The sequence below is a fragment of the Podospora bellae-mahoneyi genome, chromosome 5, assembly GCF_035222275.1.
Source record: "Podospora bellae-mahoneyi strain CBS 112042 chromosome 5, whole genome shotgun sequence".
In the NCBI taxonomy this organism is placed as follows: domain Eukaryota; kingdom Fungi; phylum Ascomycota; class Sordariomycetes; order Sordariales; family Podosporaceae; genus Podospora; species Podospora bellae-mahoneyi.
The window spans coordinates 389,825-416,722 of record NC_085884.1 but is presented as its reverse complement, the minus strand read 5'-3'; the positions used below and the strand labels follow the sequence as shown (position 1 = coordinate 416,722).

The 26,898-nt window shown below is 53.0% G+C and overlaps 12 protein-coding genes across 12 annotated transcripts; 3 read left to right on the top strand and 9 right to left on the bottom strand.

The window, feature by feature from the left end:
• Positions 1 to 347: 347 nt before the first annotated feature.
• QC761_501820 (uncharacterized protein) lies at positions 348 to 2,210 on the bottom strand. The gene is made up of 3 exons (XM_062879419.1): positions 1,644 to 2,210; positions 996 to 1,573; positions 348 to 922 (listed from the first exon to the last, which is right to left on the bottom strand). Exons 1-3 carry the CDS (start codon positions 1,998 to 2,000, stop codon positions 421 to 423), a joined length of 1,437 nt encoding a protein of 478 aa, XP_062730423.1. The 5' UTR covers positions 2,001 to 2,210; the 3' UTR covers positions 348 to 420.
• A 1,146-nt stretch (positions 2,211 to 3,356) lies between these two features.
• On the bottom strand, positions 3,357 to 4,060 carry QC761_0074120 (uncharacterized protein; the record flags this gene model as incomplete). The annotated part of the gene is made up of 2 exons (XM_062872739.1): positions 3,357 to 3,850; positions 3,922 to 4,060. 2 exons carry the CDS (start codon positions 4,058 to 4,060, stop codon positions 3,357 to 3,359), a joined length of 633 nt encoding a protein of 210 aa, XP_062730422.1.
• Positions 4,061 to 4,946: 886 nt separating this feature from the next.
• On the bottom strand, positions 4,947 to 5,732 carry QC761_501850 (uncharacterized protein; the record flags this gene model as incomplete). Its single annotated transcript, XM_062879420.1, has 1 exon — positions 4,947 to 5,732. The coding sequence occupies one exon, from the start codon at positions 5,730 to 5,732 to the stop codon at positions 4,947 to 4,949; it is 786 nt and encodes a 261-aa protein (XP_062730421.1).
• A 2,226-nt stretch (positions 5,733 to 7,958) lies between these two features.
• On the bottom strand, positions 7,959 to 9,128 carry QC761_0074100 (uncharacterized protein; the record flags this gene model as incomplete). The annotated part of the gene is made up of 1 exon (XM_062872738.1): positions 7,959 to 9,128. One exon carries the CDS (start codon positions 9,126 to 9,128, stop codon positions 7,959 to 7,961), a length of 1,170 nt encoding a protein of 389 aa, XP_062730420.1.
• A 3,366-nt stretch (positions 9,129 to 12,494) lies between these two features.
• Positions 12,495 to 14,692, bottom strand: QC761_501860 (uncharacterized protein). The gene is made up of 3 exons (XM_062879421.1): positions 13,654 to 14,692; positions 13,302 to 13,587; positions 12,495 to 13,235 (listed from the first exon to the last, which is right to left on the bottom strand). Exons 1-3 carry the CDS (start codon positions 13,797 to 13,799, stop codon positions 12,672 to 12,674), a joined length of 996 nt encoding a protein of 331 aa, XP_062730419.1. The 5' UTR covers positions 13,800 to 14,692; the 3' UTR covers positions 12,495 to 12,671.
• Positions 14,474 to 16,662, top strand: QC761_501870 (uncharacterized protein; the record flags this gene model as incomplete). Its single annotated transcript, XM_062879423.1, has 2 exons — positions 14,474 to 14,655; positions 15,054 to 16,662. Exons 1-2 carry the CDS (start codon positions 14,630 to 14,632, stop codon positions 16,660 to 16,662), a joined length of 1,635 nt encoding a protein of 544 aa, XP_062730418.1. The 5' UTR covers positions 14,474 to 14,629.
• A 90-nt stretch (positions 16,663 to 16,752) lies between these two features.
• Positions 16,753 to 17,880, bottom strand: QC761_501871 (uncharacterized protein; the record flags this gene model as incomplete). The annotated part of the gene is made up of 2 exons (XM_062879422.1): positions 17,339 to 17,880; positions 16,753 to 17,279 (listed from the first exon to the last, which is right to left on the bottom strand). Exons 1-2 carry the CDS (start codon positions 17,589 to 17,591, stop codon positions 16,753 to 16,755), a joined length of 780 nt encoding a protein of 259 aa, XP_062730417.1. The 5' UTR covers positions 17,592 to 17,880.
• A 2,616-nt stretch (positions 17,881 to 20,496) lies between these two features.
• QC761_501878 (uncharacterized protein) lies at positions 20,497 to 22,022 on the top strand (the record flags this gene model as incomplete). Its single annotated transcript, XM_062879424.1, has 2 exons — positions 20,497 to 21,044; positions 21,103 to 22,022. Exons 1-2 carry the CDS (start codon positions 20,765 to 20,767, stop codon positions 22,020 to 22,022), a joined length of 1,200 nt encoding a protein of 399 aa, XP_062730416.1. The 5' UTR covers positions 20,497 to 20,764.
• A 431-nt stretch (positions 22,023 to 22,453) lies between these two features.
• QC761_501880 (uncharacterized protein) lies at positions 22,454 to 22,822 on the bottom strand (the record flags this gene model as incomplete). The annotated part of the gene is made up of 1 exon (XM_062879425.1): positions 22,454 to 22,822. One exon carries the CDS (start codon positions 22,820 to 22,822, stop codon positions 22,454 to 22,456), a length of 369 nt encoding a protein of 122 aa, XP_062730415.1.
• Positions 22,823 to 23,402: 580 nt separating this feature from the next.
• On the top strand, positions 23,403 to 24,026 carry QC761_0074040 (uncharacterized protein; the record flags this gene model as incomplete). Its single annotated transcript, XM_062872737.1, has 2 exons — positions 23,403 to 23,547; positions 23,606 to 24,026. The coding sequence occupies 2 exons, from the start codon at positions 23,403 to 23,405 to the stop codon at positions 23,956 to 23,958; spliced, it is 498 nt and encodes a 165-aa protein (XP_062730414.1). The 3' UTR covers positions 23,959 to 24,026.
• Positions 23,955 to 25,262, bottom strand: QC761_501890 (uncharacterized protein; the record flags this gene model as incomplete). The annotated part of the gene is made up of 1 exon (XM_062879426.1): positions 23,955 to 25,262. One exon carries the CDS (start codon positions 25,260 to 25,262, stop codon positions 23,955 to 23,957), a length of 1,308 nt encoding a protein of 435 aa, XP_062730413.1.
• Positions 25,263 to 25,667: 405 nt separating this feature from the next.
• QC761_501900 (uncharacterized protein) lies at positions 25,668 to 26,576 on the bottom strand (the record flags this gene model as incomplete). The annotated part of the gene is made up of 1 exon (XM_062879427.1): positions 25,668 to 26,576. One exon carries the CDS (start codon positions 26,574 to 26,576, stop codon positions 25,668 to 25,670), a length of 909 nt encoding a protein of 302 aa, XP_062730412.1.
• Between the last annotated feature and the right edge of the window lie 322 nt (positions 26,577 to 26,898).

The window sequence follows — 26,898 nt, the reverse complement described above, 5'->3', positions numbered from 1 at the left end:
CGATAAGCAAAGGGAATATGTTGTAATTGATGGGTAGAAAGATCAACAGGACGCCAACGCTTTGATGGGCAGCGCCAAGACTTCGAACGATCTAGTACTCTCCCCCACCATAAACCTCTTGGGTAAGGTACCTCGGGCAATGTAGGTAGGTATGTATTTCAGCTGTTCTCGGTCAGCATATGCAGGCAAAAAAAGGAGTGTTGTGCAAGAATAATCACCAGGTAGCGTGGTGTGTGCCGAGGTCTGTCAATGAGACCTGTTCAAAGCTTGGGGTTGCACCAGCCCCCAGCAAAGTGGACCAACAGCCTATGTATCAGGAGGACTGAGTAATAGAAACGGACAGATAGATCGGATTCATCTTCATGTATTCTGTTTTGCTGTCTGATCGTTGCGTAGAACTCCAAGCCTTAGGCGCGTTTTCTACCCCTCCACTTTGGAAATCTTAAAACCCCCAGGGCACAAGGTCTGAAAAACCCCATCGGCATCATACTTCTTCGCAACCACCCGGATCCGCGCAATATTTTCCGGTCCGTAGCTCTCCAGCACCGGTTGTTCCGGGTTTGCGTAGTTGGCCGTGATCCAGGGGAGGAGCCCGTCGACCTCAGCGGCGTAAGCGCGTACCTTCTCGACATAAGCGCGCACACGCGGGTAGGCCCACGCCTCCTGCTCCGCTGTCCGAACCATGATATGTGCGCTCCAAAGCACACCGTCGACCTTGTTACGTTCCAACCCTAACATGTTGCCCCCCAACCTGACCGAGTTTTGCGCGAAGGCGCGCGGCAGCGGCTGGAAGATGCACTGGGTCTGGAAGTCCTGGTCCGTGATGTGCGTCTCAAACTCAGCCGCCAGCTCCTGGTGTAGTTCTGCGGCCCGTCGGAGGATGGCCGGGTTGTTGGCAAAGGAGGAGGCAAACCAGACGCCGCTGTGGATGATGATTAGCATCGATGTACATCAGTTACCGGACTGCCTTGTAATGCAGACGAAAGTGGGCTTACTGATAGCCTGTCCCTTGGGCGGTTGCATTCAGACATTCAACGAGGGTGGTCTTCTTGTATGTCGTGAACAACTCGGGGAACGTGAGGAACTTGTCGAAGATTGGCGGCTTCTCGACACCCGCCACGTTCGCGTACAAGCCGGCAATGACGGTGCCCGGCTTGGGCTCGAGATGGGCAATCATGAGGATCAAGTTACTGTCTGGATCCTTTTCCAGGTTGCTAGTGAAATCGACAAAGGCGTCGGCCGCCGCGGGCATGATATCTGGGGGGAGTATGACGAGCCCGCCCCAGATGGAAGCGCATGAGATTGCGGGCATGGTGTAGGAGGTGACAATACCAAAGTTATTGCCGCCGCCCTTGAGCGCCCTGAAAAGATCGCTGTACTCGCCGCTGGCGGTGGCTTTGACGATGCTTCCGTTGGCCAGGACGACTTCGTACTCAATCACATTGTCGCAGGCAAACCCGTGACGCCCCGTGAAGAGAGTGTTACCGCCGCCGAGGAGTAGTCCGCCCACGCCCACTCTAGCTTCACGGCCGCCTGCCACTGCGCGGTCGTATTGGGCGAGGTATTCATAGACCTAACCGCAGCTGAAGTTGGCATCATCCCACACGGAGTATGAAGGGCAGGGAGAAGGAGAGAGAACAAACCTGGCCCCAACGCGCGCCTGGCCCAATGCTCACTGTCTCGTCATCGGGGTTGTACTTGATCCAGGCCAACTGACCAAGATCAATGGTGACGCCATGGTCGATGTTGTTGCTTGGCCAGAAGTTGCACCCCCCGGAACGGACGGCGAAGGGTTGCTTTGCAGCAACCAGGGCCTTCAGTGCGTCGGCGACCTCGGTGGCTGAGGTTGGCTGTATGAAGCAAGCCGGTTTGAGCTGGGAGCTCTTGCTCCAGTATGCTTCGATTCGGGATGCATATTCTGGAGAAGTGGGAAGAAGGATTCGGTTCTGGAGTCCCGCTGCGGCGAGGCACTCAGCTTGCTGCGGTATACTTTCAGTCATCTTGTCCGATTCAGCTTGTCTCGTAGTTGGACAAAAGTGCTCGGCGATATAAGACTTTCCAGGAAGGGGGTTTATATCTTAAATCCAGGTGGGGGTAGAGTCTCGACCATGGCATCCTTTGCCCTTTCGACCGAAGTGGCACGTTGATGTCAGTGTACGGCGTAGAAGGGAGTTGGTTGATTTCATGCTGGAAGCCCTGTGTGGGTTTACTCCTGATGATTGCAGCACCCCACATACATTCATTATGCACGTTGGTTTGTTGCTGCTCCCTTCGACTGCTTAGATGCATGGGCATCCCCACCTGTGCTATCAGCGGGCGACACCCGAGAGGTCCTCTGTAGAGACCTGTGGAGTAAACCAGAGTCTGTTGGTTCTGTTCAGGCCGCCGAGCATGTAGCGTTGTGATGTTGGTGGCTTGATTCGTTCTCAAAGATCCGGGCATCGCACGCAACAAGAATGCGAGGATTTCATTCTCACATAGGGCATCGAGGACAGTATGCGGTTATCTTACTATCTATGTCCCAGACACCTTTGTGCGTTCTACGCCACGCGGCTCTTTTACACAGACAGTAATCTGATATATTGCCTGTCTACCTATTGGAAAGCTCAAGTCCAATGTAGTACAGGAGGTCGCACACGACCTACCTACTCAGCCTATTACATGCCTCGGCGATTAAATCCTTCCCAGTACCGCGCTCGATTGGTGCGTATCTGTTTTCACATCGCTCCATGCGCTCATCGTACCTACGCCATGCAGCAGCATCCTTGCCCAGTCATGGCGTTATAGGCAATCTTGCTTGCACTCACGATGATCCGGCACGCTATCCCGCCTTGTTGGTTGCACCGATGTGCGCCTTGCTGCTGTATCACCAACACTCCTCAGTCCATGACCCCACAACGCTACCTACCCTGACGCTGACGGGCAAGAAGTGCACCAACAAACAAATCGAGACCACACTTCCAGAACTGTAGTACCCCTCCCTCACCGTTCCTGATGCGGCTCAGCCCTACCCAACCACCCAACCATCCGTTTTACGAAAACCGCGAGACGTCCCGCACCTACCCCTCTATCCAAGCCGCCGATCCCGAGGCTGAACATGCCGAAAGGTCGTCCGCTGTGTGCCACAGCCCTACGCAAGGCACAGACCTACCCGCCGGCAATAACACACCCGGCACTCGTGGTGCAGTATGTACTTGGAAAATACGGCAACTGCCTTCCCAGTCACCGATGGTGGCAGGTGGCGCGTGCTCCAGCCAGCTCCTCCCGCGTTCAAGCTCTGTCTAGTCTGTGTAAACTGGTACAGACTGCGGTGAGGGCTTGCGCGGTTGGCTCACTATTTGACTGTCCATCAGCGGTCACTGGGCGCACAAAGGTAGAGGGAAAACTGGCCTTCCCGCCAAGACGGCGAGCAGACTATCCCCCCTGAGCCAAGGCCCAGCATCGACTTTGTTCTCCTTCTCCTTCTCCATGATGTAATAAGTGAGATCTTGTAGCTCCGGCGCCGGCCCCTTGGCTAGGCGTGCTTGGATCTGCTCCTGGCACCAGTCGACTGATTTGTACCAATCCTTGATCCAGAGGACCTTAGGAAGTAACTTGGTGCCGATGTGCAGGAGCCAGGGGACTGGCGTCAGGGGACCGAGGAGCACCCGGCCGTTTTTGATCTGCAGGATCATCTCGTGGGATCTCGGGTCCTCGCCCTTGAGGACCCCGAATGGGGTGCTGAAGGTGAAGTCGCCCATCAGATCAACGGTGGACCAGAGCAAAAAGTCGGTGACATTCACGACGGCGCCGCTCTTTGCTTTCAACTCCAGTTGCTGACCTAGCTCTTCGATGTGCAACAGCACCTTTTCTTCATAATGTCTGATAGTTTGGTGGTTCAGTTAGCCGAGATCCGTTTTTTTTTGAAGGGGTAGGACTAACCTTGAGGAGAGAAAACAGGCTGCCAGTCTCGCCGCCGCCTCAAATGAACACTTCTGTCCCGTGCAGCGAACAGTGCCATTTCAGGCCAGATCAGATCGTAGAATTCAGCTTTGACGCAGTTGGAGTGGCGGCTTGTCATGACGTCGGGAGCCTCAGGGAGGAATACCGCGACCTCGGCAGGGCCTGAGACAAACGAAAAACGATAGATGGTGTTTTACTTCTGAAAAGGGGGCTTCTTGATACCAGTCCTCACAACGTCCCCATACTTTGCATTCAGCTCATGCAGGTACAGGTTGTTCTTGGAGTGTCGAGAGTACCACACATGACCCAGCTTTGTGAAGCGGGCCCAAAACGGTTCCGGGGAACCCAGCACGGGTCAAGCGATAAAAGAAGATGCGATAGGTGATGATGCTGGCAGTCAGACCTAGCAAGTGGCAGGCGAGTGCCTGCCCGATGATTGAGGCTTTATAGAGGATTCCGGCCAGGGTTGAGACAGCGACGAGGGCGCCGTAGGCACAGAGGATTTCTGGAGCGTGAACATGCCACTCGCCACGGATGAAGAGTGTTAGGTGGATGGCAACTCCCGAAAGAGCGAGGCTCGCGAGGATGCGCGCACATGGCGGTTATGGTGTCTCTGGCACTCAATGCTGTATGCAGGCCCCCTGTTCGGCAGAGCATGACTGGGTGAACAAGAGCTGGTTCGAGCCGGTGTGTTTAGGGTTCATCTTTAGACTAGGGATGGGGTTTCATAACTATTGGCAATAGAAGAAAATCGGGAAACGGCCCAAAAGTTTGCTACCGAATATCTATGTGACAACAACGATGATAAATCCAAACACACCACAGTCTGCACCCACACCACCTGCATTTCCCTTCATCAACCCAAACAGAACTAGCCAACACTAACTACATGTATGCCCCCAATCGAAACTCCCTCCCTCTGCAAAAATCCCAGCCGCCATCCTGGAGTCTCCCATCCACCCACGGAACCCCCTACCTAGCTGAGGTAGCCAGTGACCAACCACCTAAGCAGTCTTGATTCCACAAGCCTTGGCACAACTATCCACCATGACAACAAAAGCACTAGGGATAATCCCCCTCAGCTGATCCAGCTGCTTCGGTCCCAAAAACGTAGGATTCCCCAAGCTCGCCGTGAGCACATTATCAGGCATGGACGAGAAAAAGGTCTGCGCAACCTGAAACCGTCCCTCGTCATTGCTGTCAAACGCGGCCGAAAACACAGCCTGCTCGCACGTCGGGTTGAACTGCCAGTGCGTGTGCCCCTGCGGGAACAGCATGCCGGTGTAGTTGCTCAGCGTCATGGCGACCTGGGGGACGTCCCCGACGAACGGCCCGTCCGGCTCGAGGAGAAAGGCCCCGATGAGGGTGCCGCTGACCACGGTCAGGAACTCGTTCCCGCGGGGGTGGAGGTGGGGGACGTTGAGGCCGCAGGGGCCGATGAAGCCGATGGCTGCGGCGACGTTGGTGCCGATCAGACCTGGGATGGAGTCGACGCTGCCGACGATGACGCTGCCGTCTTGGGGGGCTGGGCCGTTGCTGGGGACGAACTGGAAGGAGACGTTGTTGGCGCTGCCGCCGTTGTTGGGGGGGAAGAGGACCTTCTCCTTGTCCTTGTACGAGGGGGCGAGGAGTAGCTCAGTCTGCAGGCCCTTGATCTCAGCTGGGGTAAGGGGTGTATATGTGGGGGCCGAGGCGGCGGTCGTGGACGGTTTCGAGTTCGCCGCTAGGGGTGACGCCGTTGAGGTGACAGCGAGAAAGGCCATCAAGGCGATCGAGAGAAGGGAACTCATATTGTCACTTGTTTGAGTTGTATGATCTGTTCTGTTTCAATGTGCTGATTCAACCTGATGTTTTCCATGATGATGCAGGTAGTACGGCAGCTCAGCTTCTTATAGTTTTTTTTTCCATGTTATTGAACCTGATCAAGTTGAATGTGTTTCTGCCCCCCAGACGGAAGCCAAAGCGACGAGGACGACAACTCCGAGAAAAAACAATGACGTGTGGTGTGGATCGAGGCATCACAAGACGCTGACTGGGTGCTCTTACTAAGGCAACTGCAAGTACGAATGACCCAAATCCAAGCCACCGAAGCCACCACAGGGATTGCTGAGTACGCAACGGTGCGCGGTCAGAGTTGGACCGAGGTAGTGATTGTCCAAAATAGGTATCTTAGGTGAGTAGAATCCGAAGTCTTGCGCTTTGCTATCCGTTTGAAAGGGCAGGATTCCTGTTTGAAGTCTCTACGGTGTTGAGGTAGCCGCTTGTAAGCGGTAGTGTCAGGCGCTCACCGCAGATTATGAGATAAACATTGGACTTACCAAATAAGTCCTACTCAGCGAGCCGATAAGCCCGAGGTTTACCGAAGAAGCCGAGCGTACTCAGCGGGTCAAGCCCTTGACTTACCTATAGTCACACCCGACAAAATTTTTGGGTCAGTCCGTATTGGTCTCACAAGGTGAGCAGAAGGTGAGCGCAGTGAGCATTACCCTGAGCTAAAGTGGGTCCAAGGACCGTTCGGTTATACTTGCCGCAACCAAAACTGATCATGACTTCCGTTTTCTCCTTACGCGTGACAGCAGCCCGGTATCAAACCCACTAAAACCACCACTTGCATTAAAATTGCAACTTTAGATATAGACGAACTTATTCTTTTTAAAACAGAAGAAGGCACAATTGCTATATTACTGCTATATTACTAAAATTCAAAAATCACGTAGTTATAGACGGTAAGAATGTGTGTAGTGGACTACTTGTCCGTTAACCGAGTTTCCATTTCGCCGTCCCATGTACTAGGGAACAGTAGAGGCACCTAGTAGATTAATTTAATAGGCGTATACTAACGTTAAAGGATGAGGGGCGTTAAACTTTAATAGCTATAGATCTATAGTATTATATAAACAGAGTAGCGGTAAGGCGTACTGCTCTCGGCCTACTTGCCTCAGGACCGCTAGCAAACATATTAAGCTAAAAATATAAGTAGGGGGAAAGGAGGAAAGGCTGAGCGACCCACTTAAAGAGTAGTATTTATATTTATATTGGTTTGGGGTGCGGCTACAGGCCTGAGGGTGTAAGTAAGGAAGTGGGGCTCTAAGGATTCGGGGGTTCAGGGGTCATGTATATAAGCGGTCTGCTTCGGACATTCTATTTTAGACAGATCATCGACTTTTATTTCTTCGTATTTTTGCGCTTTGCATGCGTGCAGGCAGTTCTGGCCCTCTAATCAGGCCAATCCGGTGCTTATTGTGTGGCCTGCTATGACGAACCCCTGTACAGAACCTCTGAAAGGGATACTGGTTGAAGGCTACTTCTGACAATTGGTTCGGTGCAGCTAAAGAGTGCACAACAAGATGTCTCAATGTAATCACAAGATACAGTAACTACAGCTTGAATTGCATACTGCGGAACTGTCTATCTACACCAGCCAGTTCCTCCGTATATATAGAACAGTGGACCTTGGACCGTTGACTTACAGACGGTCCTCGGTCCACTCCTGATTGGCCGATACTGGACCGTGGACCGTGAGACTCACCACGGTCCCCGGTCCCCATCTTATTGGTCCGTTCCGTTCAACTGGACCGTGAGCCCCGCTCGATCGCCCGGTCCAGCCCTGATTGGTCCAGTGTGCCCCACTGTCTCCCAAAACCGTGACAAAAGGCCCTTATCTTAATAGATCTTACGAGATGCTTTAGGTATTTTCCGTTTCTTCTTAGGTGGAGTAGATTCTAACGCCTACAATTCTTTATATTCTTGCTTACACAAATACAGGAGCAGTAATGAGTGCTCCGCCCAACACGCTTACAGAGACTCGGGCAGAGGAAGTGGTTATCGCCGATTATTTATCTCCCTCTCTTCATTCGAGCAGTCGTAAATACGGATCGAGCAATCTATACACGGGATAGTGCAAGCAAACCCCACTTAAGGCCCTCGGATTCCAATTCTCTCTTAGACATACAGACAGATAGACAAGTTAGACAATACATGTATTAGCTTCCCATCCCATCGCCCCTGCATCACCGTCACAACCCCCCAACCTCCTTACCCCCCTCAACACTCCCTCCCTGCCTCCTCCCCTCCCCTTCACCATTCCGCTTGATACGAGTAACCGGCTGGCGGGACCATCTGGTGAGCCAATCATCAATCCTTTGCACACCCTGCCGGTCTCCTTCCACAGTCTCCCGCTTATCCTCGTCTACCCAGCCCGGGGTATAACTACCGCCAAAATCAATGAGCCAGGCATCGCCCTCCATATCAATCAAGACGTTCTCGGGCTTAGCATCTCCCCAAATTACACCTGCGTTATGCAAACATTCGACCGCATGGTGTATTTGCCCAGACCAGCGAAGCCGATCCTCATTTGTACAGTCGTCCCAAGGCGCCAAATCCTTCAAAGTGCCTCGATTGTCGATGCACGTAAGAAGTAGTCCGACTAAACGGGTCCCAGAATGGTCCTCCTCGCCGTTATCGAGAGAATAGTGTTGGAGGACATCATCGTCATTGTCGATAATTAGACCGTAAAGGCGACAGATACGTGCGTCGGCGAGAAGGGGCGGGCTTGCCTCGGTATCCGCTAGGATCTTCCTATATGACTGTAACTCGTGGTATCCATGCACTCGACCTGAGACCCAAGGTTTGAAGAAGTACACAGTACCATCTACAAGGACCCTAGATGGAACTAACTGCGGTGTTTGAGCCAGAACTTGCACTTGACGAGACGAGTATCTATTAAGTTCCGAGTTAAGTAGCGGAGACAGGTGTGCTTGAAGGAACATGCCGTTATATTCACCTGGACGTGGGGACTCCTGTCGCGAGAGGGCTAGTTTGAAATGTGGTTGAATGTGGCTGCTGCTGCTCTCAGCTACCCTTGCCTCGAGAATGAACCACGGCGGGTAGAGATAACTGTGCAGATGCCTCGTTGACTCGATTGGTGGAGCCATCTGAGTCATCAGTTCCTCAAACGGCTTTCTTAGACGTTCCGCCACTTCCAAATATTCTCCATCTGGATCATCATTGTGTAGGATTCGGTATGACTCGTGGTGCTGGTCCAAAACAGAAGGCGAGACGGCGAGGATGCGTGGATCGTAGCAGATGCGGAACGCGGCGCCGCTATGGCGGACGTAAAGAGTAATTTCGCTCTCCAAATTAAATGTCGTATCCCAGGTAATACTCTCAATATAGAATTCTTGCATCGTGGGTGGCACGCCGTGAAATTGGTGGATTGGAGAGAAGAAGAACAACAGTAGTGTGGATAAGGGGAGGTAACAAAGAGGACATAAAATTCTCAATTTGCAGAAAAACCAGGGAACTTCAATACAGGCCCATTTGATTACCATCGGCTTCACCGCCTCCACTCCACCATAGCTACCAATCAACGTTGAACACATGTTGTACATATACTAATTCTTGGTTGTTAGCCTTGCTAGTGTTACCGGTTAGCCACAGGTAGAAGAAGCTCACCGGCCCCAAAAAGCTTCTGGTTCTTGTTCAACGAACATTCATGACAACTCTTATGGTTACAATAACCACAGGTATTGTCGCCAGGGGGAACTTCGAAAGAACACATGTGGCACGTCCAACCACACTTTTTGAATGCCCTCTTGCTGCAGCTGCTGTTGGTGCAATGGCCATGGTCCAGAAAGGTGGTTGAGTTGTCGCAGTGCAGCGCTGCAGTTGACCGTTTATATAACGACCAGCTGCGAGGGCAGCTGCACAGTCAGCTGGATGGCGGGGATTCCAGTATAACTCTCTAGAGCTATGTTCGCAATCAAACCTTCTCCTAATGAGTTGACACATGTTGCATTCAATGTAAGCTCAGGAAAGACGCGTGAGTAGGAGGTGGAGGCGTTGATGTTGAAAATTCAAGGGGAAAGGAGAAGATGAAACCCACTATTTATAGACAAACGCAGCGTCCTTTTCTTCCAACACTGTCTCTGGCTCGTTCATGTTTTGTACTACCCAACACATGACACACGTATTTTAGCTGCCTTCACCGGCAAAGTGTACCATGGAAATGAGGTTCGACTCGCGAGCAGCGTGCAGCCTATTCATCGATAAGACGTATACATGCGCCAACATTACGATCGCCGCCAACACCTCTTAATTAAACGAGATACAACGTTACCTGCTCCCTTGCAAGCTGAGACTCATTATGTCTGGCGCCCCGAATCCATAATATATAGAAGTGAGGTTCAACTCGTGAGCAGCGTGCGGCCCATTACCCACTCCTAAATAAAGTATTCATGAGTGAGACGTGCTGCATCCCTTTTTGGCGGCTATAGATACTTCAGTTGGATCGACATGCGGCCCACGCTAATACATAAATGCCACAGGCAGGAGTATTGTTTCGGCAGCCTTGCCGTTCACACAAGTACATCCTGATGCATATGCGCAAGGGTGGCAGCGGCTAGTTCAACTGGTGAAGGCCGCTCAGTACAGATTGATTGCTGCATCGACAGCCATCAATCTGCAGCCCTCTTCTCGCAACAGCCCATGTCAGCCAATTGAATGCGGCATCTGGCTTGGCAGATGATGTTCAGAGTGGATCGCTGCATGGGCAATAGTATATGCAATGAGTGCAAATTGACGGCCACCCCTCTGCAACTCCGCGGGTTTTCCGCACACACCTTCGCCTTACCCGCTTAAAGCTGGAGCATATGCTAAGATCGCGCGTGACTAGTGGTCCAGGCTGCATTAGGGCTAACGTAGCGTTCCAGACTGTCAGGACAAGGCTTAGCTACTTCGGGACGTACTGGCTTGCCCCATGTAGACCATTGATGCATAACCCGGTAAAGGTCGGAAGAAGCTTAAAGAGAATAGCGAAACTGCAACTGTCAAGTGCCTCTGATTTCGTCAATGCTTTGATGTTGTCCGATTCTAAATTCGACCAACATTCCTTGATGGTAGCTTGGATCTGCGTGTCGACATATGTTGATATTTGGAGACATGCCCATCAACCGGCCCTCATCACAATATGGTTAGCTCCCATGTAGATAGAAGGGCTATTTGTTGGTATATATCTGGGCAAAACGATAGGCATGACGGCAGTAAGGATTGTCAAGATAAGGCAAGCCGGAAATGCAACAAGGTTGTGTCGAAAAACATCGAATATAACGATAGCAGCACGCTTAACGGGGCGGCAGATCGGGCGATAAGCGCCGAAAAGCAGCGGCTGTGCTTCCAGATGTAGGTAGCTGAACAAAAGTCTGCCCGCATCACGGCCTTTTTTGCTTTCTTCTTCTTCCGTGCCCCTCTCCGGTTCTGACGAACAGAGAATGACAGACATGCCCCCTGCACGGAGTAACCGGCATTTAATTCGCGATGCCCACCAGCCACAGAACCCCCGATGGCGTCAACACCCGTTTGATCCACTCGCACAAGAGGCAGACGCCATCGAGGACACTGAGGACACCGAGGACCTGGTCAAACTTGCCCGGCTCACTCTCCTCCTCCGACACCTTGGCGGATGTTGATCAGCTCAACGAGCTGAGAGCCGGCCAGACCTCCACGAACAGGGATGTAAACCGGTATTATTTCTTCCTTCCGAATTTTTTCTTCGATGATCTATCGTTGATTTCTAGCATGGAATATATTAAAGTCGAGACTTTCCTTATAGACGAAACTGGGTCCGAAAAATTCGTAGTTACCCCTAATATATACCCCGAAATATATCTGTCCCTCGAAGTCTGAGCCCTCGGCGCTTTTAAGTAAGAAAAGAGTATATGTCACAGTTAACCCAACGGCAGGTCGCGCAGTATGTGCGGCGCAGGACGTCCCCAGCCAATCATTAAGGAAGACAGGAGGCAGCCAGTCAGGGCTGGCCAAAAGTGCTATGGCGCCAAGAAGCACGAGCACTCTGCAGGATGCAAGATGCTACGGGTGATCAAAGGCATAGCACGACGAGCACTTCGCAGGATGCAATGTGCTAGGAGTGATCGGGGCCATAGCAGGGCGAGCACCTCAGGGTCCCGAGGTCTATATATACGGAGGAACTGGCTAGTGTAGATAGATAGTTCCGCAGTATGCAATTCAAGTTGTAGTTACTGTATCTTGTGATTACATTGAGACATCTTGTTGTGCACTCTTTAGCTGCACCGAACCAATTGTCAGAAGTAGCCTTCAACCCGTATCCCTTTCAGAGGTTCTGTACAGGGGTTCGTCATAAGAGAAGAGTTGTGTAGTAGGTGGTAGGACGGATGGAAAGGCCTCTTTATACAGCCAGAACTGGAAGAAGAAAGGTCGCGTAGTAGGCAGATAGGGAGTAACGGATTTTATTATATTAAAATGGCTACCACGACCCAGAGTCCCCTAAAATGGAGAGCAAATACGCTGGCGAGCCCATTCCTTGGTCTTCGTTTTGGTGGAGGATTCGTCCCTGTAGGAGAGGGAGGCTCCAAATTTGGACTATGAAAGCGTCGCGTAAAGTTATCGTTTTTAGAGAATGATAAGCGTAGGGTAAGCGTGGTGAGCTTAAGGTGAGCCGAGGGTGAGCTGAGGGTGAAGCGAGCCTGATATTGGACTAACCATATTTGGACGAGACAGAAAAGTTTTTAGAGACCGACTACCAAAGAAGTGGTACAGGACGAGATGATAAGCACCGAACATGCCGAAAGAGTTCCTAGAAGACGACCACATGTCGGCCAAAGCCAGGATGAGATGAAGATAGGTATATCAAAGGTTGCGCATATTTACATGTATGATATAATGTTCATGTGTCCGCAACACAAGACCGACACTCAGAACTTGAGAATAGCACCAGCCTCAGCAGGCACCCTCGACGGCACCGCACCCGCACCCAGCAGAGAAAAAGAATAGGGAATGCTGCTCGACCCCAAGTTCCCAGCCGGGGCATTGGCAAGGCCGCCACCAAGCTCATTGCCCTCCAGAACCGCAAACCCGACCTCCTTGGAATCCTGGCTGACGACGGCAGCCGTAACATTACGGAAGACGTTGCTCTGAACTAGCGCCTGAGCGCCCATTCGGGTATTGACAGCCGAGCTCATGTTCTCGTAGAAAGAGTTGTAGATGTGGGCCGTTCCGAAGCGGAGAAGCGGTGCACGTGAATTCACGTTCTTCCAATAGTTGTTGGCGTACGTAATGCGCAGCTTACCTTTATCCTGGGAGCCGTTACTGTCGCTATGGCCGACGAGGGAGGTCTTCCAGTGGTCGTGGAAGTAGGTGTGGGAGACGGTGATGAAGTCGGAGCCGTGGGACGAGTCAACAGCGCCGTCATAGAAGTCCTTGTCGCTGTTCAGGGTGGAGTGGAATTCGCAATGGTCGACCCAGACGTTGGTGCTTCCCTGTTGGGCGGTCGTTAGTAGGCGCGATTGCTAGCAGGCGAGGAGGAATGAAAGGTAGGAGCTGACCTCGATCTTGAGTGCATCCTCAGCGGTGCTCGCCACAACAAAGGAGGAGACGATGTTGCGCACGATGAGGTTGTTTTGTCTGCGGAAGTGCAAGCCAATGCCCCTCAGGCCAGAACCGGGCAGGCCAATGATACTCTTGTTGCTCCCAATGCGGACCTTCTCGTTGCCCGTGATGACTCCACGAATTACCACGATGGTTGGGGCCGTATTCTTCTCGCCAACAGCGGCGGTGAACTCAGGGAGCGTGGACACGGTCGTTACTGTACCACCTGCACCTCCAGTCGTTCTGTGGAAACGCTTGTTAGTTCTCGGCCTTGATTAAAAAGAGAGATGACAAGGGAATAATACTGACCCTCCGTTCAAAGAGGCAAATCCCAGAGTTGCTGCCTCTGAGATACTAGCTCTTTTCTCGAGCCTCACCGTATTCTCCTCAGGGAGAGTAGGGGTAGGTGTGGCCTGTGCCAGAGCGAGAAATACACTGAGACCGAGGAGCTTCATGGTGGCTCGATGTCGTCAAGTTAGGCGCTTGAAGGAGTAGTAGATCTGACAGGGAAGGCTCGGATGGTCCTGGGTCTGGTAGTAGCGAACCGACATCTTGGGACGGAAGGTTATATGACTGAGGATTTATACACGATTTGCTGATCACTCCAATCGTGGATGTACGACCTATTAGCAATACCCTTGCTCAAGATAGACTGGTCCTGCTCCAGCAAGGCGGAGAATCTTTTCTTGGTGAAACCTGGCCGCTTGTGTGTTTTTCCAAGATCCTTGCCCTCGTGTTCTCCGCGCTAGGTGAAGTAGTTCCGAAGACATGTTTGGAAGCCATGGCCGGTTTTGCGCTCTCGTCCTTGCGTCCGTCCAACGGTGATCGCCCTCGGATAACTTGTCGGGCAAGTATACCAGGGTACTGGAACGATGACTTGCGTAGTGTTTTGTGGGTGTCGTGGGGCTCCAGCATCGCCGATTTCCACCAATCCGGTGATTCTCCAGGGTAAAACAACAAAGTCCTGCAATCACCGTCCCCGCCAATTCGTCAGCAGGAGTGGATTTCTGATGTAACGGAAACTGAAAGTCACCAGGCACAAGCTTCTGAGACAAACTTTGAATAAAAAGACATTCGAAAGGGTGCAAAGAGGAAAAGCTTGCGATCACCCTCCAAGCCGCTTTGGGGGACGGGACTGAGGTGGCTGCCATTGGAATCTGAGAGTGGGAGAAAAAGTAGAGTCGATCGCCTTCCGGTCCCATCGACCATGGATAGGTTCGAAGTTACGACTGTTCGAGAAGAGACGTGACGGTGGTTTGCAAGTTGTTCATGCAGGCGTGGTGAAATGGACATCTATTATCTTGGCTTGTTGTTGGTTGGTAAAAGTGCATTAGAGATTCGGACGTGCTTGTAACTGAACTTTTCCATAGATCGAAGTCGAGCCGACCTTTTGCGTGGGACCAGGCTCTGTTCTCGTGCTTCCACTCTTCCTTCCACATCCAATAAAACAACCAACATTCCCAGCTTCGGATTTCCCCAGAGAAACAACACACAATGCGTTGCGACTTTGTTGGCGGCGCTCACCGTCAACGCTTATCTACAATGTTGCCGATTGGACCACCGCCGATGTCTTAGACCTGTTCAAGAACGCCACGCTTACAGCCCTACAGGGGGGGGGCAGAGCCAACAGAGCTTCAGGCACGAAGCTGACGTCCCACAAAGGTCAATTTAAACTCTTTTTTCCCCGCATCAACATCACCACTGTCAAGCTTCACCATCGCCAACATCGCAGTTACGATGGACCCAAGACTGTGGCTTGCCACCGTCTCCGGGGCTGTGACCCTGGGGTACTTGGCCATTCGCAAGCTCCTCGACTACGACCCGCGCGAACCTCCACTCGCTCCTCAGCGTATTCCAATCATCAGCCACATGATTGGGTTATACAAGCGAACCTACCACTATTACTCTGATGTCTATGCAGCAACTGGAGCGCCAATCTTCACTGTGCCGCTCCCAGGACAGAAGATGTACGTCGTTTCAAGTCCAGACTTGATCCAGTCGATACAAAGGCAACACCGAGCCTTCTCCATCGACCCCATCCTCATGAAATTCTCAAGCATCATAGCCGGCAGCAGCAAGGAATCAGACGCCATCTTACAGCACAACGTCTACGGCGATGACGGTGACCACGGCGTTGCTCACGAAAGCCACATCGCTTTGAGAGAAGGAACCAAACCATCCAACATTGACGAGATGAACCGCGACATGTTACGTGAAGTCTCCAGCTCTCTCGACTTGCTCGAACCCCCCATTGGCCAAACAAAACGCATAAAACTCTACTCCTGGCTTCGCACAACCCTCACCTCGGCCACGACCAGAGCCGTCTACGGCCCTATGAACCCCTACGACGACCAGTCGATCGCCGACGCCTTCTGGGAATTCGAGCAAGGCATCATGCCCATCATCATCAACATCCTCCCCGCCCTCTTCGCCCGCAAAGCCATCGCCGCCCGAGCCAAGGTCGCCCAAGCCTTTTACAAATACTACACCTCCAACGGGCAGGAGTCGGCCTCCCTCCTCACCCGCCTCCGCTACGGTGTCGCCACACGGAATAAGCTCCCCGTCGAGGACATCGCCAAGATCGAAATCGGGGGCACGATCGCCATCATGGTCAACACCATCCCCGCTGCCTTTTGGACCTTGTTCTACGTCCACGCCGACCCTGCCCTTTTGGCGTCCATCCGGGCTGAAGTGGAGGCGTGCATTGAGACTGCTCGTGGCGAGGACGGGACGGTCACAAGGACCATCAACATTGTCACGTTGAAAGCCAGCTGCCCTCTGCTGCTGTCCTCCTACCAGGAAACACTTCGTTGTGTGGGGATGGGCACGCCAGTGAGGGAAGTCACGCAGGACACGTACCTGGACGGGTATCTCCTCAAGAAAGGCGCGCTCATCCAGATGCCCACTAGGGTAGTCCACTCTGACCCGAAGCTCTGGGGGGAGAACGTCAACGATTTTGTCCCGGAGAGGTTCCTGCCCGAAAACAAATCTTCTCGCCCGAAGGAGAGCTGTTTTAGGACCTTTGGAGGAGGCAAGACGCTTTGCCCCGGAAGGCACTTTGCTACGAATGAGATTTTGGCTGTGGTGGCGGCTTTTGTCGCGAGGTTGGAGATGGAGCCGGTGGACAAGGAAAAAGGGTGGGAGGCGCCGACCAGTTGGAATACGGGGGCTGCGGGGCAGATTATGGCTCCTGATAGGGATGTTGAGGTTGATATCAAGAGGAGGGAGGGAGTGGAGGAGGGATGGAGGTGGGTGGTGAGGGTTGATAAGGGGGATAAGGTCTTTAGGATGGTTACGGAGGACTTTGGGGATGAATAGGGGAGGGATGTCACGAAGATTGGTTGAAGTCATTCTTGTATTCATTTTTTTTTTGGATTACTATATCTGCAAAGAAAGGAAAAGACAGGTTTAAACGTCCGGCTTCAGCTCGATGATCACCTCCTTGTGGGAAGGATGTAATGCGCGAGCAGTAACGGGAGGAAGTAGTGGAAAGGTGAGTTGAGAACTGAATTTCGATTCCTCGGTGGGGATTGCGATGGGTGTTGAGGATGGCGTTGGGGTTGTGGTGGGAGGTACCAGAGGACCCAAGTTCAGGCTGGAAGTCAAAGTTGGACTTGGAGGTGGACTTGGCTTGAATGTGGAAGTCGGATCGATGTTGGTTGGTACCTCCAGGGTAGGCGGAGGCTCGAAGGTGGAGGTCAAACCGATGTTGGTAGGTTTCTCCAAGGTCGGCTCAGCAGGCGTGGGAATGGATGTAATGGTGAACGTTGGGATCGATCTTGGCGGTGCAGTGGATGTGCTGGTGAACGTTGGAATAGGGCTAGTCGGCCTAATTGTCTGGGTGACGGTGATCACTCTGATAGGCGTCATAGTGAACAGCCTGGTGGAGGTGGCCTCTGGCGAGATGGTGATCGTCGTCTTAAACGTGGGCCTGACTGTAACACCCGGTGTCAGCAGACTGGTCAGAAGAGGAACGGTAAAGATGGTTACGAACGTTGGCTCAGGGGCTCTCTTCTCAATAGGAATGACCTGAAGCTTGCCAGTCGGTGCCGGAGCCGGAGTTGGGTCCTCAATGGGGATGACCTGAACCCTGGTCGCAGGGAGAGGAGCAACAGAGACGTGACCAAGACCGCCGAATCGGAGAGGTGGGACATAGACATGACCGGGACCCATCTTGGTGATGACCGGCGTGTCCTGTCTCTTTTGCTTCCAGTAGGTGCAAGGCTTCTTGGGCTGTCTAGCAACATAAAAGCAGACCGGGCCCCATGGGTCAGCCTCGCGGGCTTCGACGTCGCTAACGACGGGGACGGCACCAGCGGGGGAGAAAGAGGCAACGGCCACTAGGATGGCAGCGATGGCGGATGGAATTCTCATGGTTTCTTTTTTGGAAGCGGACAGAGATGACAAGAGAAGTCAAAAGATGGTCTTTGGATGAGAAGAGCGCCGGGCCGGCCTTATATGAATAGGTTGAAATAGCATCTCCGACAAAGGCACTGTTCCAGCCCGCAAGGTGACGCAGGTGAGACCCATTGCTCATGGAAAGTAGTCTATTGATCTCTTTATTATGACGATGATCCTTCTCCTCGTGACACTAAATTCCAATATTTGCCGATGGGTACGAGCCCGGCCGCTCTTTGAAGCCACATTACTGGCTTTGTTCTATCTATATCTCGGCAGAGGGCCAGGCACGCCCCTGAGGAGTCACAAAGAAACGAGCGCGGATTCTTAAGTTGGACATAGATAGGCGCGTTATTCCTTTGACATCCGGGCCGCCCTGACATGAAACACGCGCGATAAGCGTTCTACAGTGATAGTGTAGAATGGCTAGGAACGCACCTACGTACTGCTGAGGTCCAGGCCATCCAGCCGGATTGAGTTCTTATTCCGCTGCGACTGGTTGACAGGATGGTCGGGGTACATTGTGGATGAAGCAAAGCGTAGTCAAGGATTGTCAGTCGCAATCACCGTCTCTAGGCTTGACCAAAATGAACAATCTTCTATATCTGGCTCGAAATACGCCCTGCAACCAAACACGTGTATTCTCATCAAAACAGTAGTCGAGAATCCCCAAATGACAAATTTGCTCCTCCGCTCAAATCATGCCTTCACCATTTTCAGCCCCACTATCAACAGGGGCCTTCACTGCTTCCTATAAGCCCAGCTAGGACAATTCGCCTTACAACATGGACAAATGCTCTCAGGTTCTGCCCCTTCGCGTTTGGGGCCGGCAATAGAAGTCTCTGAAGGTTTGGCATCGCTGTTTGCTGTTGCGTCGGTCTCGTCCCCGGCCATCCCCTCCTGTCTGGCTTTGTAGGCCTACTCCCCATCGTACGCGGCCATCATGGCGGCAGTCTCCTGCAGTGTTTTGGGTCCGATTGCACATGCTGCGATTCTAATGAAGATACTTGCTGATAGAAACGAAACACCTTTCGTGAAGATTGGGAAGTCGTTGTGAATGTTTGAGAGGCCTCAGGTAGACCTGGCTAGGTATCGTGCCTTAACTGTCCATCCTCGGTGTAGGACAAGCTTCTGCCGTTCTGTCCTCATCAGGGGTGGCCCTTGTGTCCAGAACTAATGTTGTGAAACCTGACAGGACCTTTCAAGTGTACCTTGCATCGGAATGTTCGCTAGAGTATCGCAAAAGTATCGGACGTATCGACAACGCCAAGTGCTACATATGTCCGTGGGCACCACAGCACCTTGTTGGCACTGTAAACGGATACCTGAGTCCGGGGCTATTCAGGCAGCTTTAGGGAACGTCTTTCGAGATCTCAGTGCCACCCGTGCACCTTGACGGCCATTGAGCAGATATTTATTGTTTTGGAGAAAAAGAACGGATAAAACTCGACCTCGAGATCCTGTCCACATACGTACACCGAAGGTGAGCGATATGTCTCCAGAAATCTCATGGCTCGATGTTGAGTCACTTGGGTTTCATTCCTATCGTGCTACGTATATGCAACTCTGTGCTCAAGGCAAAGATTCGATCGTCAAACGAACAAAGCCCGTCTTTTCTTTCTGTTGGGGCTTCCAGAACGAAGAGGCTTACATGCCAGAGAATACGATATGTCCGAGGTTGGGCAAGAATGAGAAAGTCTGAGGTGAGAACTGACTCCCTCGACTCTCAGGTAACTAAGCAAGGAATCTTGCATTTTCGGCAAGTTCCCATCATCTTGGGGACGGCAGGGGAACTGTCCGAAGTCTTCTCCTTGTCCTTGGTGATTGTGTCGGCCTTGTCCTCCATCTTGTTGTCCTCCTTAAACTCGTCGTCTTTCTTGTGACAGGGCATAGTGAAGGTGTGGTGAAGCAGCGAAAGTGGTGTAGTGGGTCGATAGTGCTGAGAGTATAGCGATGAGGTTAGAATATCGTAATGCGCGTGGAAGCTGTTGGAGCTGGTGATAAAGCACGGGTATGATGGACACCAGGTAGGTACGGTAGTAGGTGGTTAGGTAGGTGATATATATCCTTGAGTCGTGAGAAGGCTTAGACAGCTTAAAGCGTGCCAGCCATCTCATTTATGTTTTCATGTTTCCATGTAGTACACACTCTTGCCACGGTCTTGGTGGACACGCGGGATCGTTACGGTGCGAGGGGACATGGTGAAAGATGCAACAATGTTCATATCAATGGCGAGTTTCAAATACAAGTTCAAGATGCAAGTAGGTGTCACCTCTCACGGAACGTTTTCAACATCAGACGAAGTGGCTGGCGTGTTTAAGAGTCACCGATTCTGTACCGAATGCAGTGACATACATAATCAGTACATGGCCAAGGCCAAGCGCTGCCTTTTCATATTCACAAGACGGCCATGCCTTCAAAGCTGGGAAAAAGCTGAGTAAGGAAACCACAGCCATTGGCTGACCGAGGGCCACTCGTAACATCCATACATCCATCATACTCGACTCATCCTCGGGCTCGAAGGGTGCTGTTGGCGGCCACCAGTGAGGTTCATTCCCCAGCCTCAGCGCTTGTTAAGTGGCGGAGTTGGGGGCTGACTCTTATCCCCCTGAACTGAGCGTAAATGCGGTTGGCAATGTCTGGCCTTGTTATGGTGACGCGCTATAGGCCAAGGGGTGCCTGGTGGCTCTGCACCCTATGCGCTTGTGAGGCACCGCCATCCGGTCTCCATCTGCAGCCAACTTTTCATTGGGCCATGCCCGGCGACCATTGCCCAACTCTTGCTCTGTGCCCCATCGCAACCTTACTAGAGAATGTTCTCACCAAAAAGAGCGTTGGTCGTTGGCAGTGCTTCACTCTGCCTGAAGCGATGTAACTCACCGCGTCGGAGGCCAACCCGAGCAATCGAGTAGGCATCTAAAAGATGGTTGTTCTCCTCCTCCGGATTTGCCCTGGTGACGCTCTGGTTTGCGGCGAACAGTTCACGACAACTTGAAGTTGGCCAAAAGGCTCAACCGTCACGATGGACACGTCAAAGATGACCCCAGAAATCATGGCACTCGCCGCTGACTTCCCGATGGCAGCACCGCCGCCTGGGGTGACAGCAAACCTTGACGATCCGACGTCGGATGCTTGGCAAATTTTTGTTCTCGATGGATTCTGCACAGCACTTATGCTCGCTTTTACGGCCGCCCGAATCTTTTCGACAACATGGTTGGGCCAACGGGCGAACCGCATCCACGAGCTGGTGTTCTATACGGGCCTCGTCACCAGCCTCGCTGCGGTGACGATAACCATATGCGGTACGGCTTGTGCCTCACCAAGTCAAAGCGACCGTGCTGACAATTTCTTCGTCTATAGCAATGACAGGCAAGAGTCCTTACGCGATACAGACCTGGAATGTCCGACTGGGAGACTTCAAAAAGATCCACCTCGTGTCTGCCCATTTGTTCCAAGTAATCACGCCCATGGCGCAGTTCTTCGTTAAATGCTCGGTCCTTCTTCTCTACTACAACATCTTCAGCGTTCTTCGATGGATGAGAATGGCAACAACGATCAGCATCGTGCTCCTATTCGCCTTTCAGTTTTCGGTAGCCATCGCTACGGCGGTCAACTGCTCGCCAACGACCGGCCAAGACGTTTTCAGCTATCTCATGGCATTTTCTCAGCCTCGGTGCTTCAAAGGCCGGCTCTATTGGCTCATCATGGGTATTGGGTCTGTGATCGTCGATGTGGGCATGATAATTCTGCCGTTGCCGGCAGTTTGGAGCCTGAGGCTTCCCTTGAAGCGCAAGCTGGCCGTATCCGCAATGTTCTTGGTTGGGCTCTTTGGGTTGATCTCGAGTATCCTGACACTTCACTACCGAGTGGTTTGGTATTACAAGGAGCTCAACGATACGTACGGGGTGCCCTTGTGGTCAACCGCCATCGCCGAAATCACCGTCGGAGTTATCGTCAGTTGCATGCCGGCACTGGCTGTGATTTGGAGGAAGATCAGGACTCCCCCGAGCACCAAGGTGTCGTCAGGAGCGAGGGCAACGATGGGAAGGTCGTTCGGCAGGTCGTTTGGTGCGATGACTTTTACGGAGCACAGGTCTCAGCGGGATGGCGATGACAGCTGCGCGCAAGTCTACTGCCCTCTGGAAACAACCGTCAACACTGCCTGGCCAAGTCCCGAACTCGACGCCGTCTCGATGCAGGAACACGGATATAGGCCCTCGGGACCAGCTGGGGCCATGAAGGGCAAGCAAAGCGACGTTTGGGTGTCGCACCTGGGATGAGCGGTAAATTCGAGAAAAAAAAAAAAAACTCATAAGTGCCCTCCTGGCAGTTGCTCTAGAAAAAAGGCTGCTTGGACACGGCGAAGTCCGCGCCAACAAAGACCTCGGAGCGGGACTGCGCCGCTTCCGACTCGCATCCTTCGCCGCCAACAGGCGTTCCAGCCACTACGCTGCTATCATGCAGCGAGGTGGGCGACAGACTGGGGATGACCATGAGCGCAGCACACGACGCGTGGTCACCGGAATTCGTGTCAAGAGGTCACGTCAGGAGGAGATGCTGTCATAACGGCCAAGCCCAGCTCCAGAAGAAGACCATGAGTGTGATTCAGACACCAAGAACAAAGTTACCAGAATTTTTTCAAGCCTCCAATCGCGAACATGTGCCCAATCTGTTCCCTAAACTTCCAACCACCGTGACCACCACCACCCTCCTACCCCCAAGCCACAACCGCAATCCCCGCCACCATCGCAGGCACACTCTGCACCCAAAAAACCCTCCTCCCCACAGTCAACGCGCCAACCCCACCAGCAAAAGAGACACAACCGAGGAAAAACAACTTGACCTGCTGCCCGACCATCGGCACAGGATGCCATATCCCCCAGAGCAGGCCCAATGCCAAAAACCCGTTATAGACCCCCTGATTCACCGCCAACAATCTTGTCTGCTGTGCGAATTCCTCTGTCATCCGGAATATCTTGCGGCCGTAGGCGGGATGTGTCCAGAGGGTTGTTTCGAGGAGGAGGATGTATATGTGGATTAGGGAGACGAGGAGGGTCAGGAGGTTGGAGAGGAGGACCATGGTTGTAGTGGTGATGAGTGGGCTGCGGCTGATACAAGGTTAAGATCTCTGGGAAGTGCACGTCGGGGGGACACAAAGACGTTCGGAGGCGGCTGTCTGGGACCTTTTTGTACACAAGCTTTGCGGGGGGCACAGAGAGATGTGCGGGAGTTCCCGAAGGGTGACATTTAGGTTGCCGCATTGGCCGATTGACGTGAGATTCCTTCTCGGCAGTACCAATGGGAATGCTGCAAGAGGAACATGTTCTCGAGCAGGATCGTTCCGAAATGCGGCGAGGAAGCCGTCGGTGAATTCTAGACCCCTGTGCGGAGATCTCGCAGCCGCTTGGCGATGTGGTCGAATGGCCGATGGACAGCGTTGTGAGTGACAACGCTTGCGGTGGCTGGAATTGGGAACTATCCATATAGAGGGGGTGGTTTGGGAATGGAGGCTTGCGGCTGAGGGAAGAACCCACAGCCACGACAGCTGGTCAACAACACTTTGGCCAGGCCTGTGGTTGTTAAAATGGCTGTCAACCCCGGGGAAGAGGGAAGGAACATTGGCAATGAGAGTCTAGACCAAACATTTTGCTGTCGGCATCATGATCTCTTCCAGCCTTCAGTTGGCCGTCACGGCCATGTTGACCATGACGTCGACAGTCTCGGCTCAACCGGGCGACGCGCAGATCGGCCACGGGAGGCTTCTCCCGCGTGTCGTCTGCGCTGATGCGGGCGACACACCGTGCGGTGAGTGTTGAAGTCCTAATACAATATAGTTCCCGGTGTTAACATACGAGGTGCCTAGATACCGACTGTTGCGCATCAACCCAACGATGTGCCTCGCTCGCCATGGTTGGGTGGGCATGCTGGGAGACCGACACCGCCTACATGTCGACATACACAGACCCCGATCTCAACACCATGCTGATCACAGCTCATGATGGCTCTGCCACCCTGACAACCACCACAACTGAGCCTGACCTCAGCACCATGCCCATTTCTGCCCACGGAAGCTCTTCCATCACCGGTGCCCCGACATCCAGCAGAACTGGAACCGCCGCCGGTGCTACCACAACCACAAATAACGGTGAACGTGTTGGATTGAACAGCTTCGGATTGGTCATGATGGCAGCTATGCTGGGATTGTATCTCCTCTAGTTATCAGGCACCTTCAGAATATCATCCACAAACACCACCTGCCCCGTAGCAATAGACCTATTCGCCGCAATCCCCGTCAAGATGCTCGCCGCTCCATCCACGTGGCTGGCAGCCCTCATGTACTCATCCGACACCGGCTCCCCAAACAAATCCTGCAGCAAGACATTATCCCCTCCCCCATGCGCCCCTTTTGCCTCCCCAATCTCCACCTCCCCAGGCGGCTCAAACAACGGCCTCAGCAAGATGGTGCTCCGTTCCAAACACCCCTCCAATGACTGATCCCCTCCCGAATTGACATAACTATTCTCCACCACCTCCATCTCTATCCGTCCCTTGGTCCCATTGAAATTCACCCTCAGCCCCTCCCACGGCGCGTATGCCGTCAGAGAATACGTCATGACCGCCCCATTCTTGTACCTAACCAGCAGATTCATCGTATCCTCTATGCTGATGCCGTCTCCAAAAACGGACCGATCCCGAAAATAACCATCCTCGTGCTCCGCATCAAGATACAAACTCTTCAGCGTCTCGACCTTGCTGCAGTCCAGCGCAAACGGGTCATCTTTTGCGTTTCCCTCCTCGTTGCCCCTGACTCGATCATAAAACTTGGTCACGCCCCTCAGCTCGGCGTTTTCTCTGCCGTAAAACTTGAGGTCTGCCTGCGCGTAAACGGAGAGAGGTCTCGTCTTGAGCCAGAAGTTGACGAGGTCGAAGTGGTGAGTGGATTTGTGGACCAGCAGCCCTCCGCTGTTGCGCTTGTCGCGGTGCCAGCGGCGGAAATAGTCTGCCCCGTGGGAGGTGTTCAACAGCCATTCGAAGTGGACTGAGGTCACCTTGCCGATGGCGCCGGAGTGTAAGAGCTCGTAGATTTTGGTGTTGTGGGGTGCGTAGCGGTAGTTGAAGGTGACTCTGACGTTTCTTTTGGTCTCGTTGACAGCGTCGAAGATGGCTTGACACCGAGGGGCGTCGATGGTCATTGGTTTCTCCGAGACGACATTGCAGCCTAGTTGGAGCGCGCGGATGATGTAGATGTGGTGGGTGCGGTCGACGGTTGTGACGATGACTTCGTCTGGTTTGGTTTCGGTGATGAGTCTGTCGTAGTCGGAGGCAAGGTAGAGAGGGACCGGGGGGTGGCCGAGGGAGGTGAGCCGGGAGAGGGCGTAGTTGAGGCGGGTCTGGTTTGTGTCGCAGAAGCCGACGATGCACGAGGTGGATGAGTAGGTTGTTGCGATGGCCGAGTAGAAGAAGTAGGAGCGGCCGCCGGTGCCGACGAGGGCATAGCGTCTCTTGGGTTGTGTTGTCATGGCTGTGGTCTATTCTGTAGTGCAGGAGAGTCGTTGCCGGCCAAGCGGTTGTCACAGCAGGTGTCCATCTTGATGATAACGTGATGCTCGGTCATAATTCCCCCATGGCCGAATATTAGCCTGTTGATCCCCCACTGAGGGGAAGCTCAACACGTGGGAGCATGCAGATCGTGGAGATCAAAAGTAGATCCAGTGTCAATAAAGCTTGATTCGACGCAACATCCCGACTTCGATTTAGCCGGCTCTCGGTCTCATCGTATGGAGGGATTCACATGTCGAAGTCACTGGCAGCAACAGCAGCTCAGAACACCAAAGCCTCCTTTCTATTCCACTGCTCCGCTAACAGTCTATCAACACTAGTCTCAATCACTCGACAACATCTGTAACAACAGCTACGCGTGCCTCTCAAGCCCAAGGGTTGAACGCGCCAGCCAAGTTACCCGGGCACTCAAGCTCAGTCACACAGTAGTACCTAGAGCTATCCAAGTACCACCCGAAGTTCCACGCATTCCCGTCCTTGTCTCTCACAGCCATCTCGGCCGAACCCCAATCCTTCTGCGACAGCGTCGTCCTCAAATTCCCAGCAATCCAATCCCAATTCAACAACCCAGCGCCCACCCCCCACCTCCAACTCTGCCAGTGATTCTCCGGCGGCTCATCCCCCCCGGTCGCATACCGAAACGCGTGCGTTCCCGCCCCGTCCTTGTGGTACACAATCTTGGCGTGCGTCCCCCCCTCAAATCTAATCTGGGGGTTCTGCCCAGGAAACCTGATATTCCACTTGCCGTGCTCGCTCGCGCTCACAAACTTGAGCTCCCCGTTCTGGACCCAAACGGCGATATGCTCCCAGTCGTGGCGGTGGCCGCCGATGCCAAAGTCAGACTCAAAGTAGTAGTCGTACATGTGCGCGCACCAGCCGTTGTTGCACTTGGACCGGACGTAGACGTTGCGCTTGGTGAGGCGGTCTTCCTTGCGGCAGAAGCTCAGGATTTCGTTTTGGCCTTTGCCCGGGTCTTGACCGGCGTTGAGCTGCCCTGTGGGGGAGATGGCGACAGTGTTGTAGCAGCTGTCGGTGTCGTAGTCGAGGGCGGGGGACCATTTCTCTTGGTCGGCGGTGGCGGTGGCGCCGATGGGGTTGAGGAGGTCTCTCGCTTCGAGTGTGACGGGGGTGGCGGAGGCAAGGGAGAGGAAGAGGGATATCGCCGTGATGGCGAGGGACGTGGGAGCCATGTTGATCGTCTTGAGGGCTGCTGGCCTGACTGATGATGGACTTCGACGAGACAGAAGGTCGATGCTACGGCTCTTTATACTCATCTCAACCTGAGGAAATAGCCATATCCTCAACTTGACGCTGACTCAGTCCTCTTCCGACCCCCATTCCAGTCCCCCGAAAGCATACATTCCACTATCCATCACGATGATACCTTTTTGCAAATAGTGCTGACAGATATCTGTAGCCTCAAGGTACGGTGAGCTGGGGATATACGAGACACGGCCTGTGGCTGGTATGATGGTGGTGAACTACAGTTCTGCCTGGCCCACCCTCCATACAGTAGTCGTTCTGTTGTAGACCAGAAATAGGGCTCTGCTCGTATGTGCGGAAATGACTAACCACATGGCGAAGCGCCTCCCGTGC

Bases quoted from the DNA above. Each gene is read 5' to 3' on its own strand.
- QC761_501820 (XM_062879419.1), bottom strand. From the start codon at position 2,000: ATGACTGAAAGTATACCGCAGCAAGCTGAGTGCCTCGCCGCAGCGGGA. The intron at 1,574-1,643 runs GTTTGTTCTCTC...AGCTGCGGTTAG, and splicing joins CAGGCGCGCGTTGGGGCCAG to GTCTATGAATACCTCGCCCA. The intron at 923-995 runs GTAAGCCCACTT...CATCATCCACAG, and splicing joins GCCCAAGGGACAGGCTATCA to CGGCGTCTGGTTTGCCTCCT.
- QC761_501860 (XM_062879421.1), bottom strand. From the start codon at position 13,799: ATGAAGCTCCTCGGTCTCAGTGTATTTCTCGCTCTGGCACAGGCCACA. The intron at 13,588-13,653 runs GTCAGTATTATT...GCGTTTCCACAG, and splicing joins TTTGCCTCTTTGAACGGAGG to AACGACTGGAGGTGCAGGTG. The intron at 13,236-13,301 runs GTCAGCTCCTAC...ACCGCCCAACAG, and splicing joins AGGATGCACTCAAGATCGAG to GGAAGCACCAACGTCTGGGT.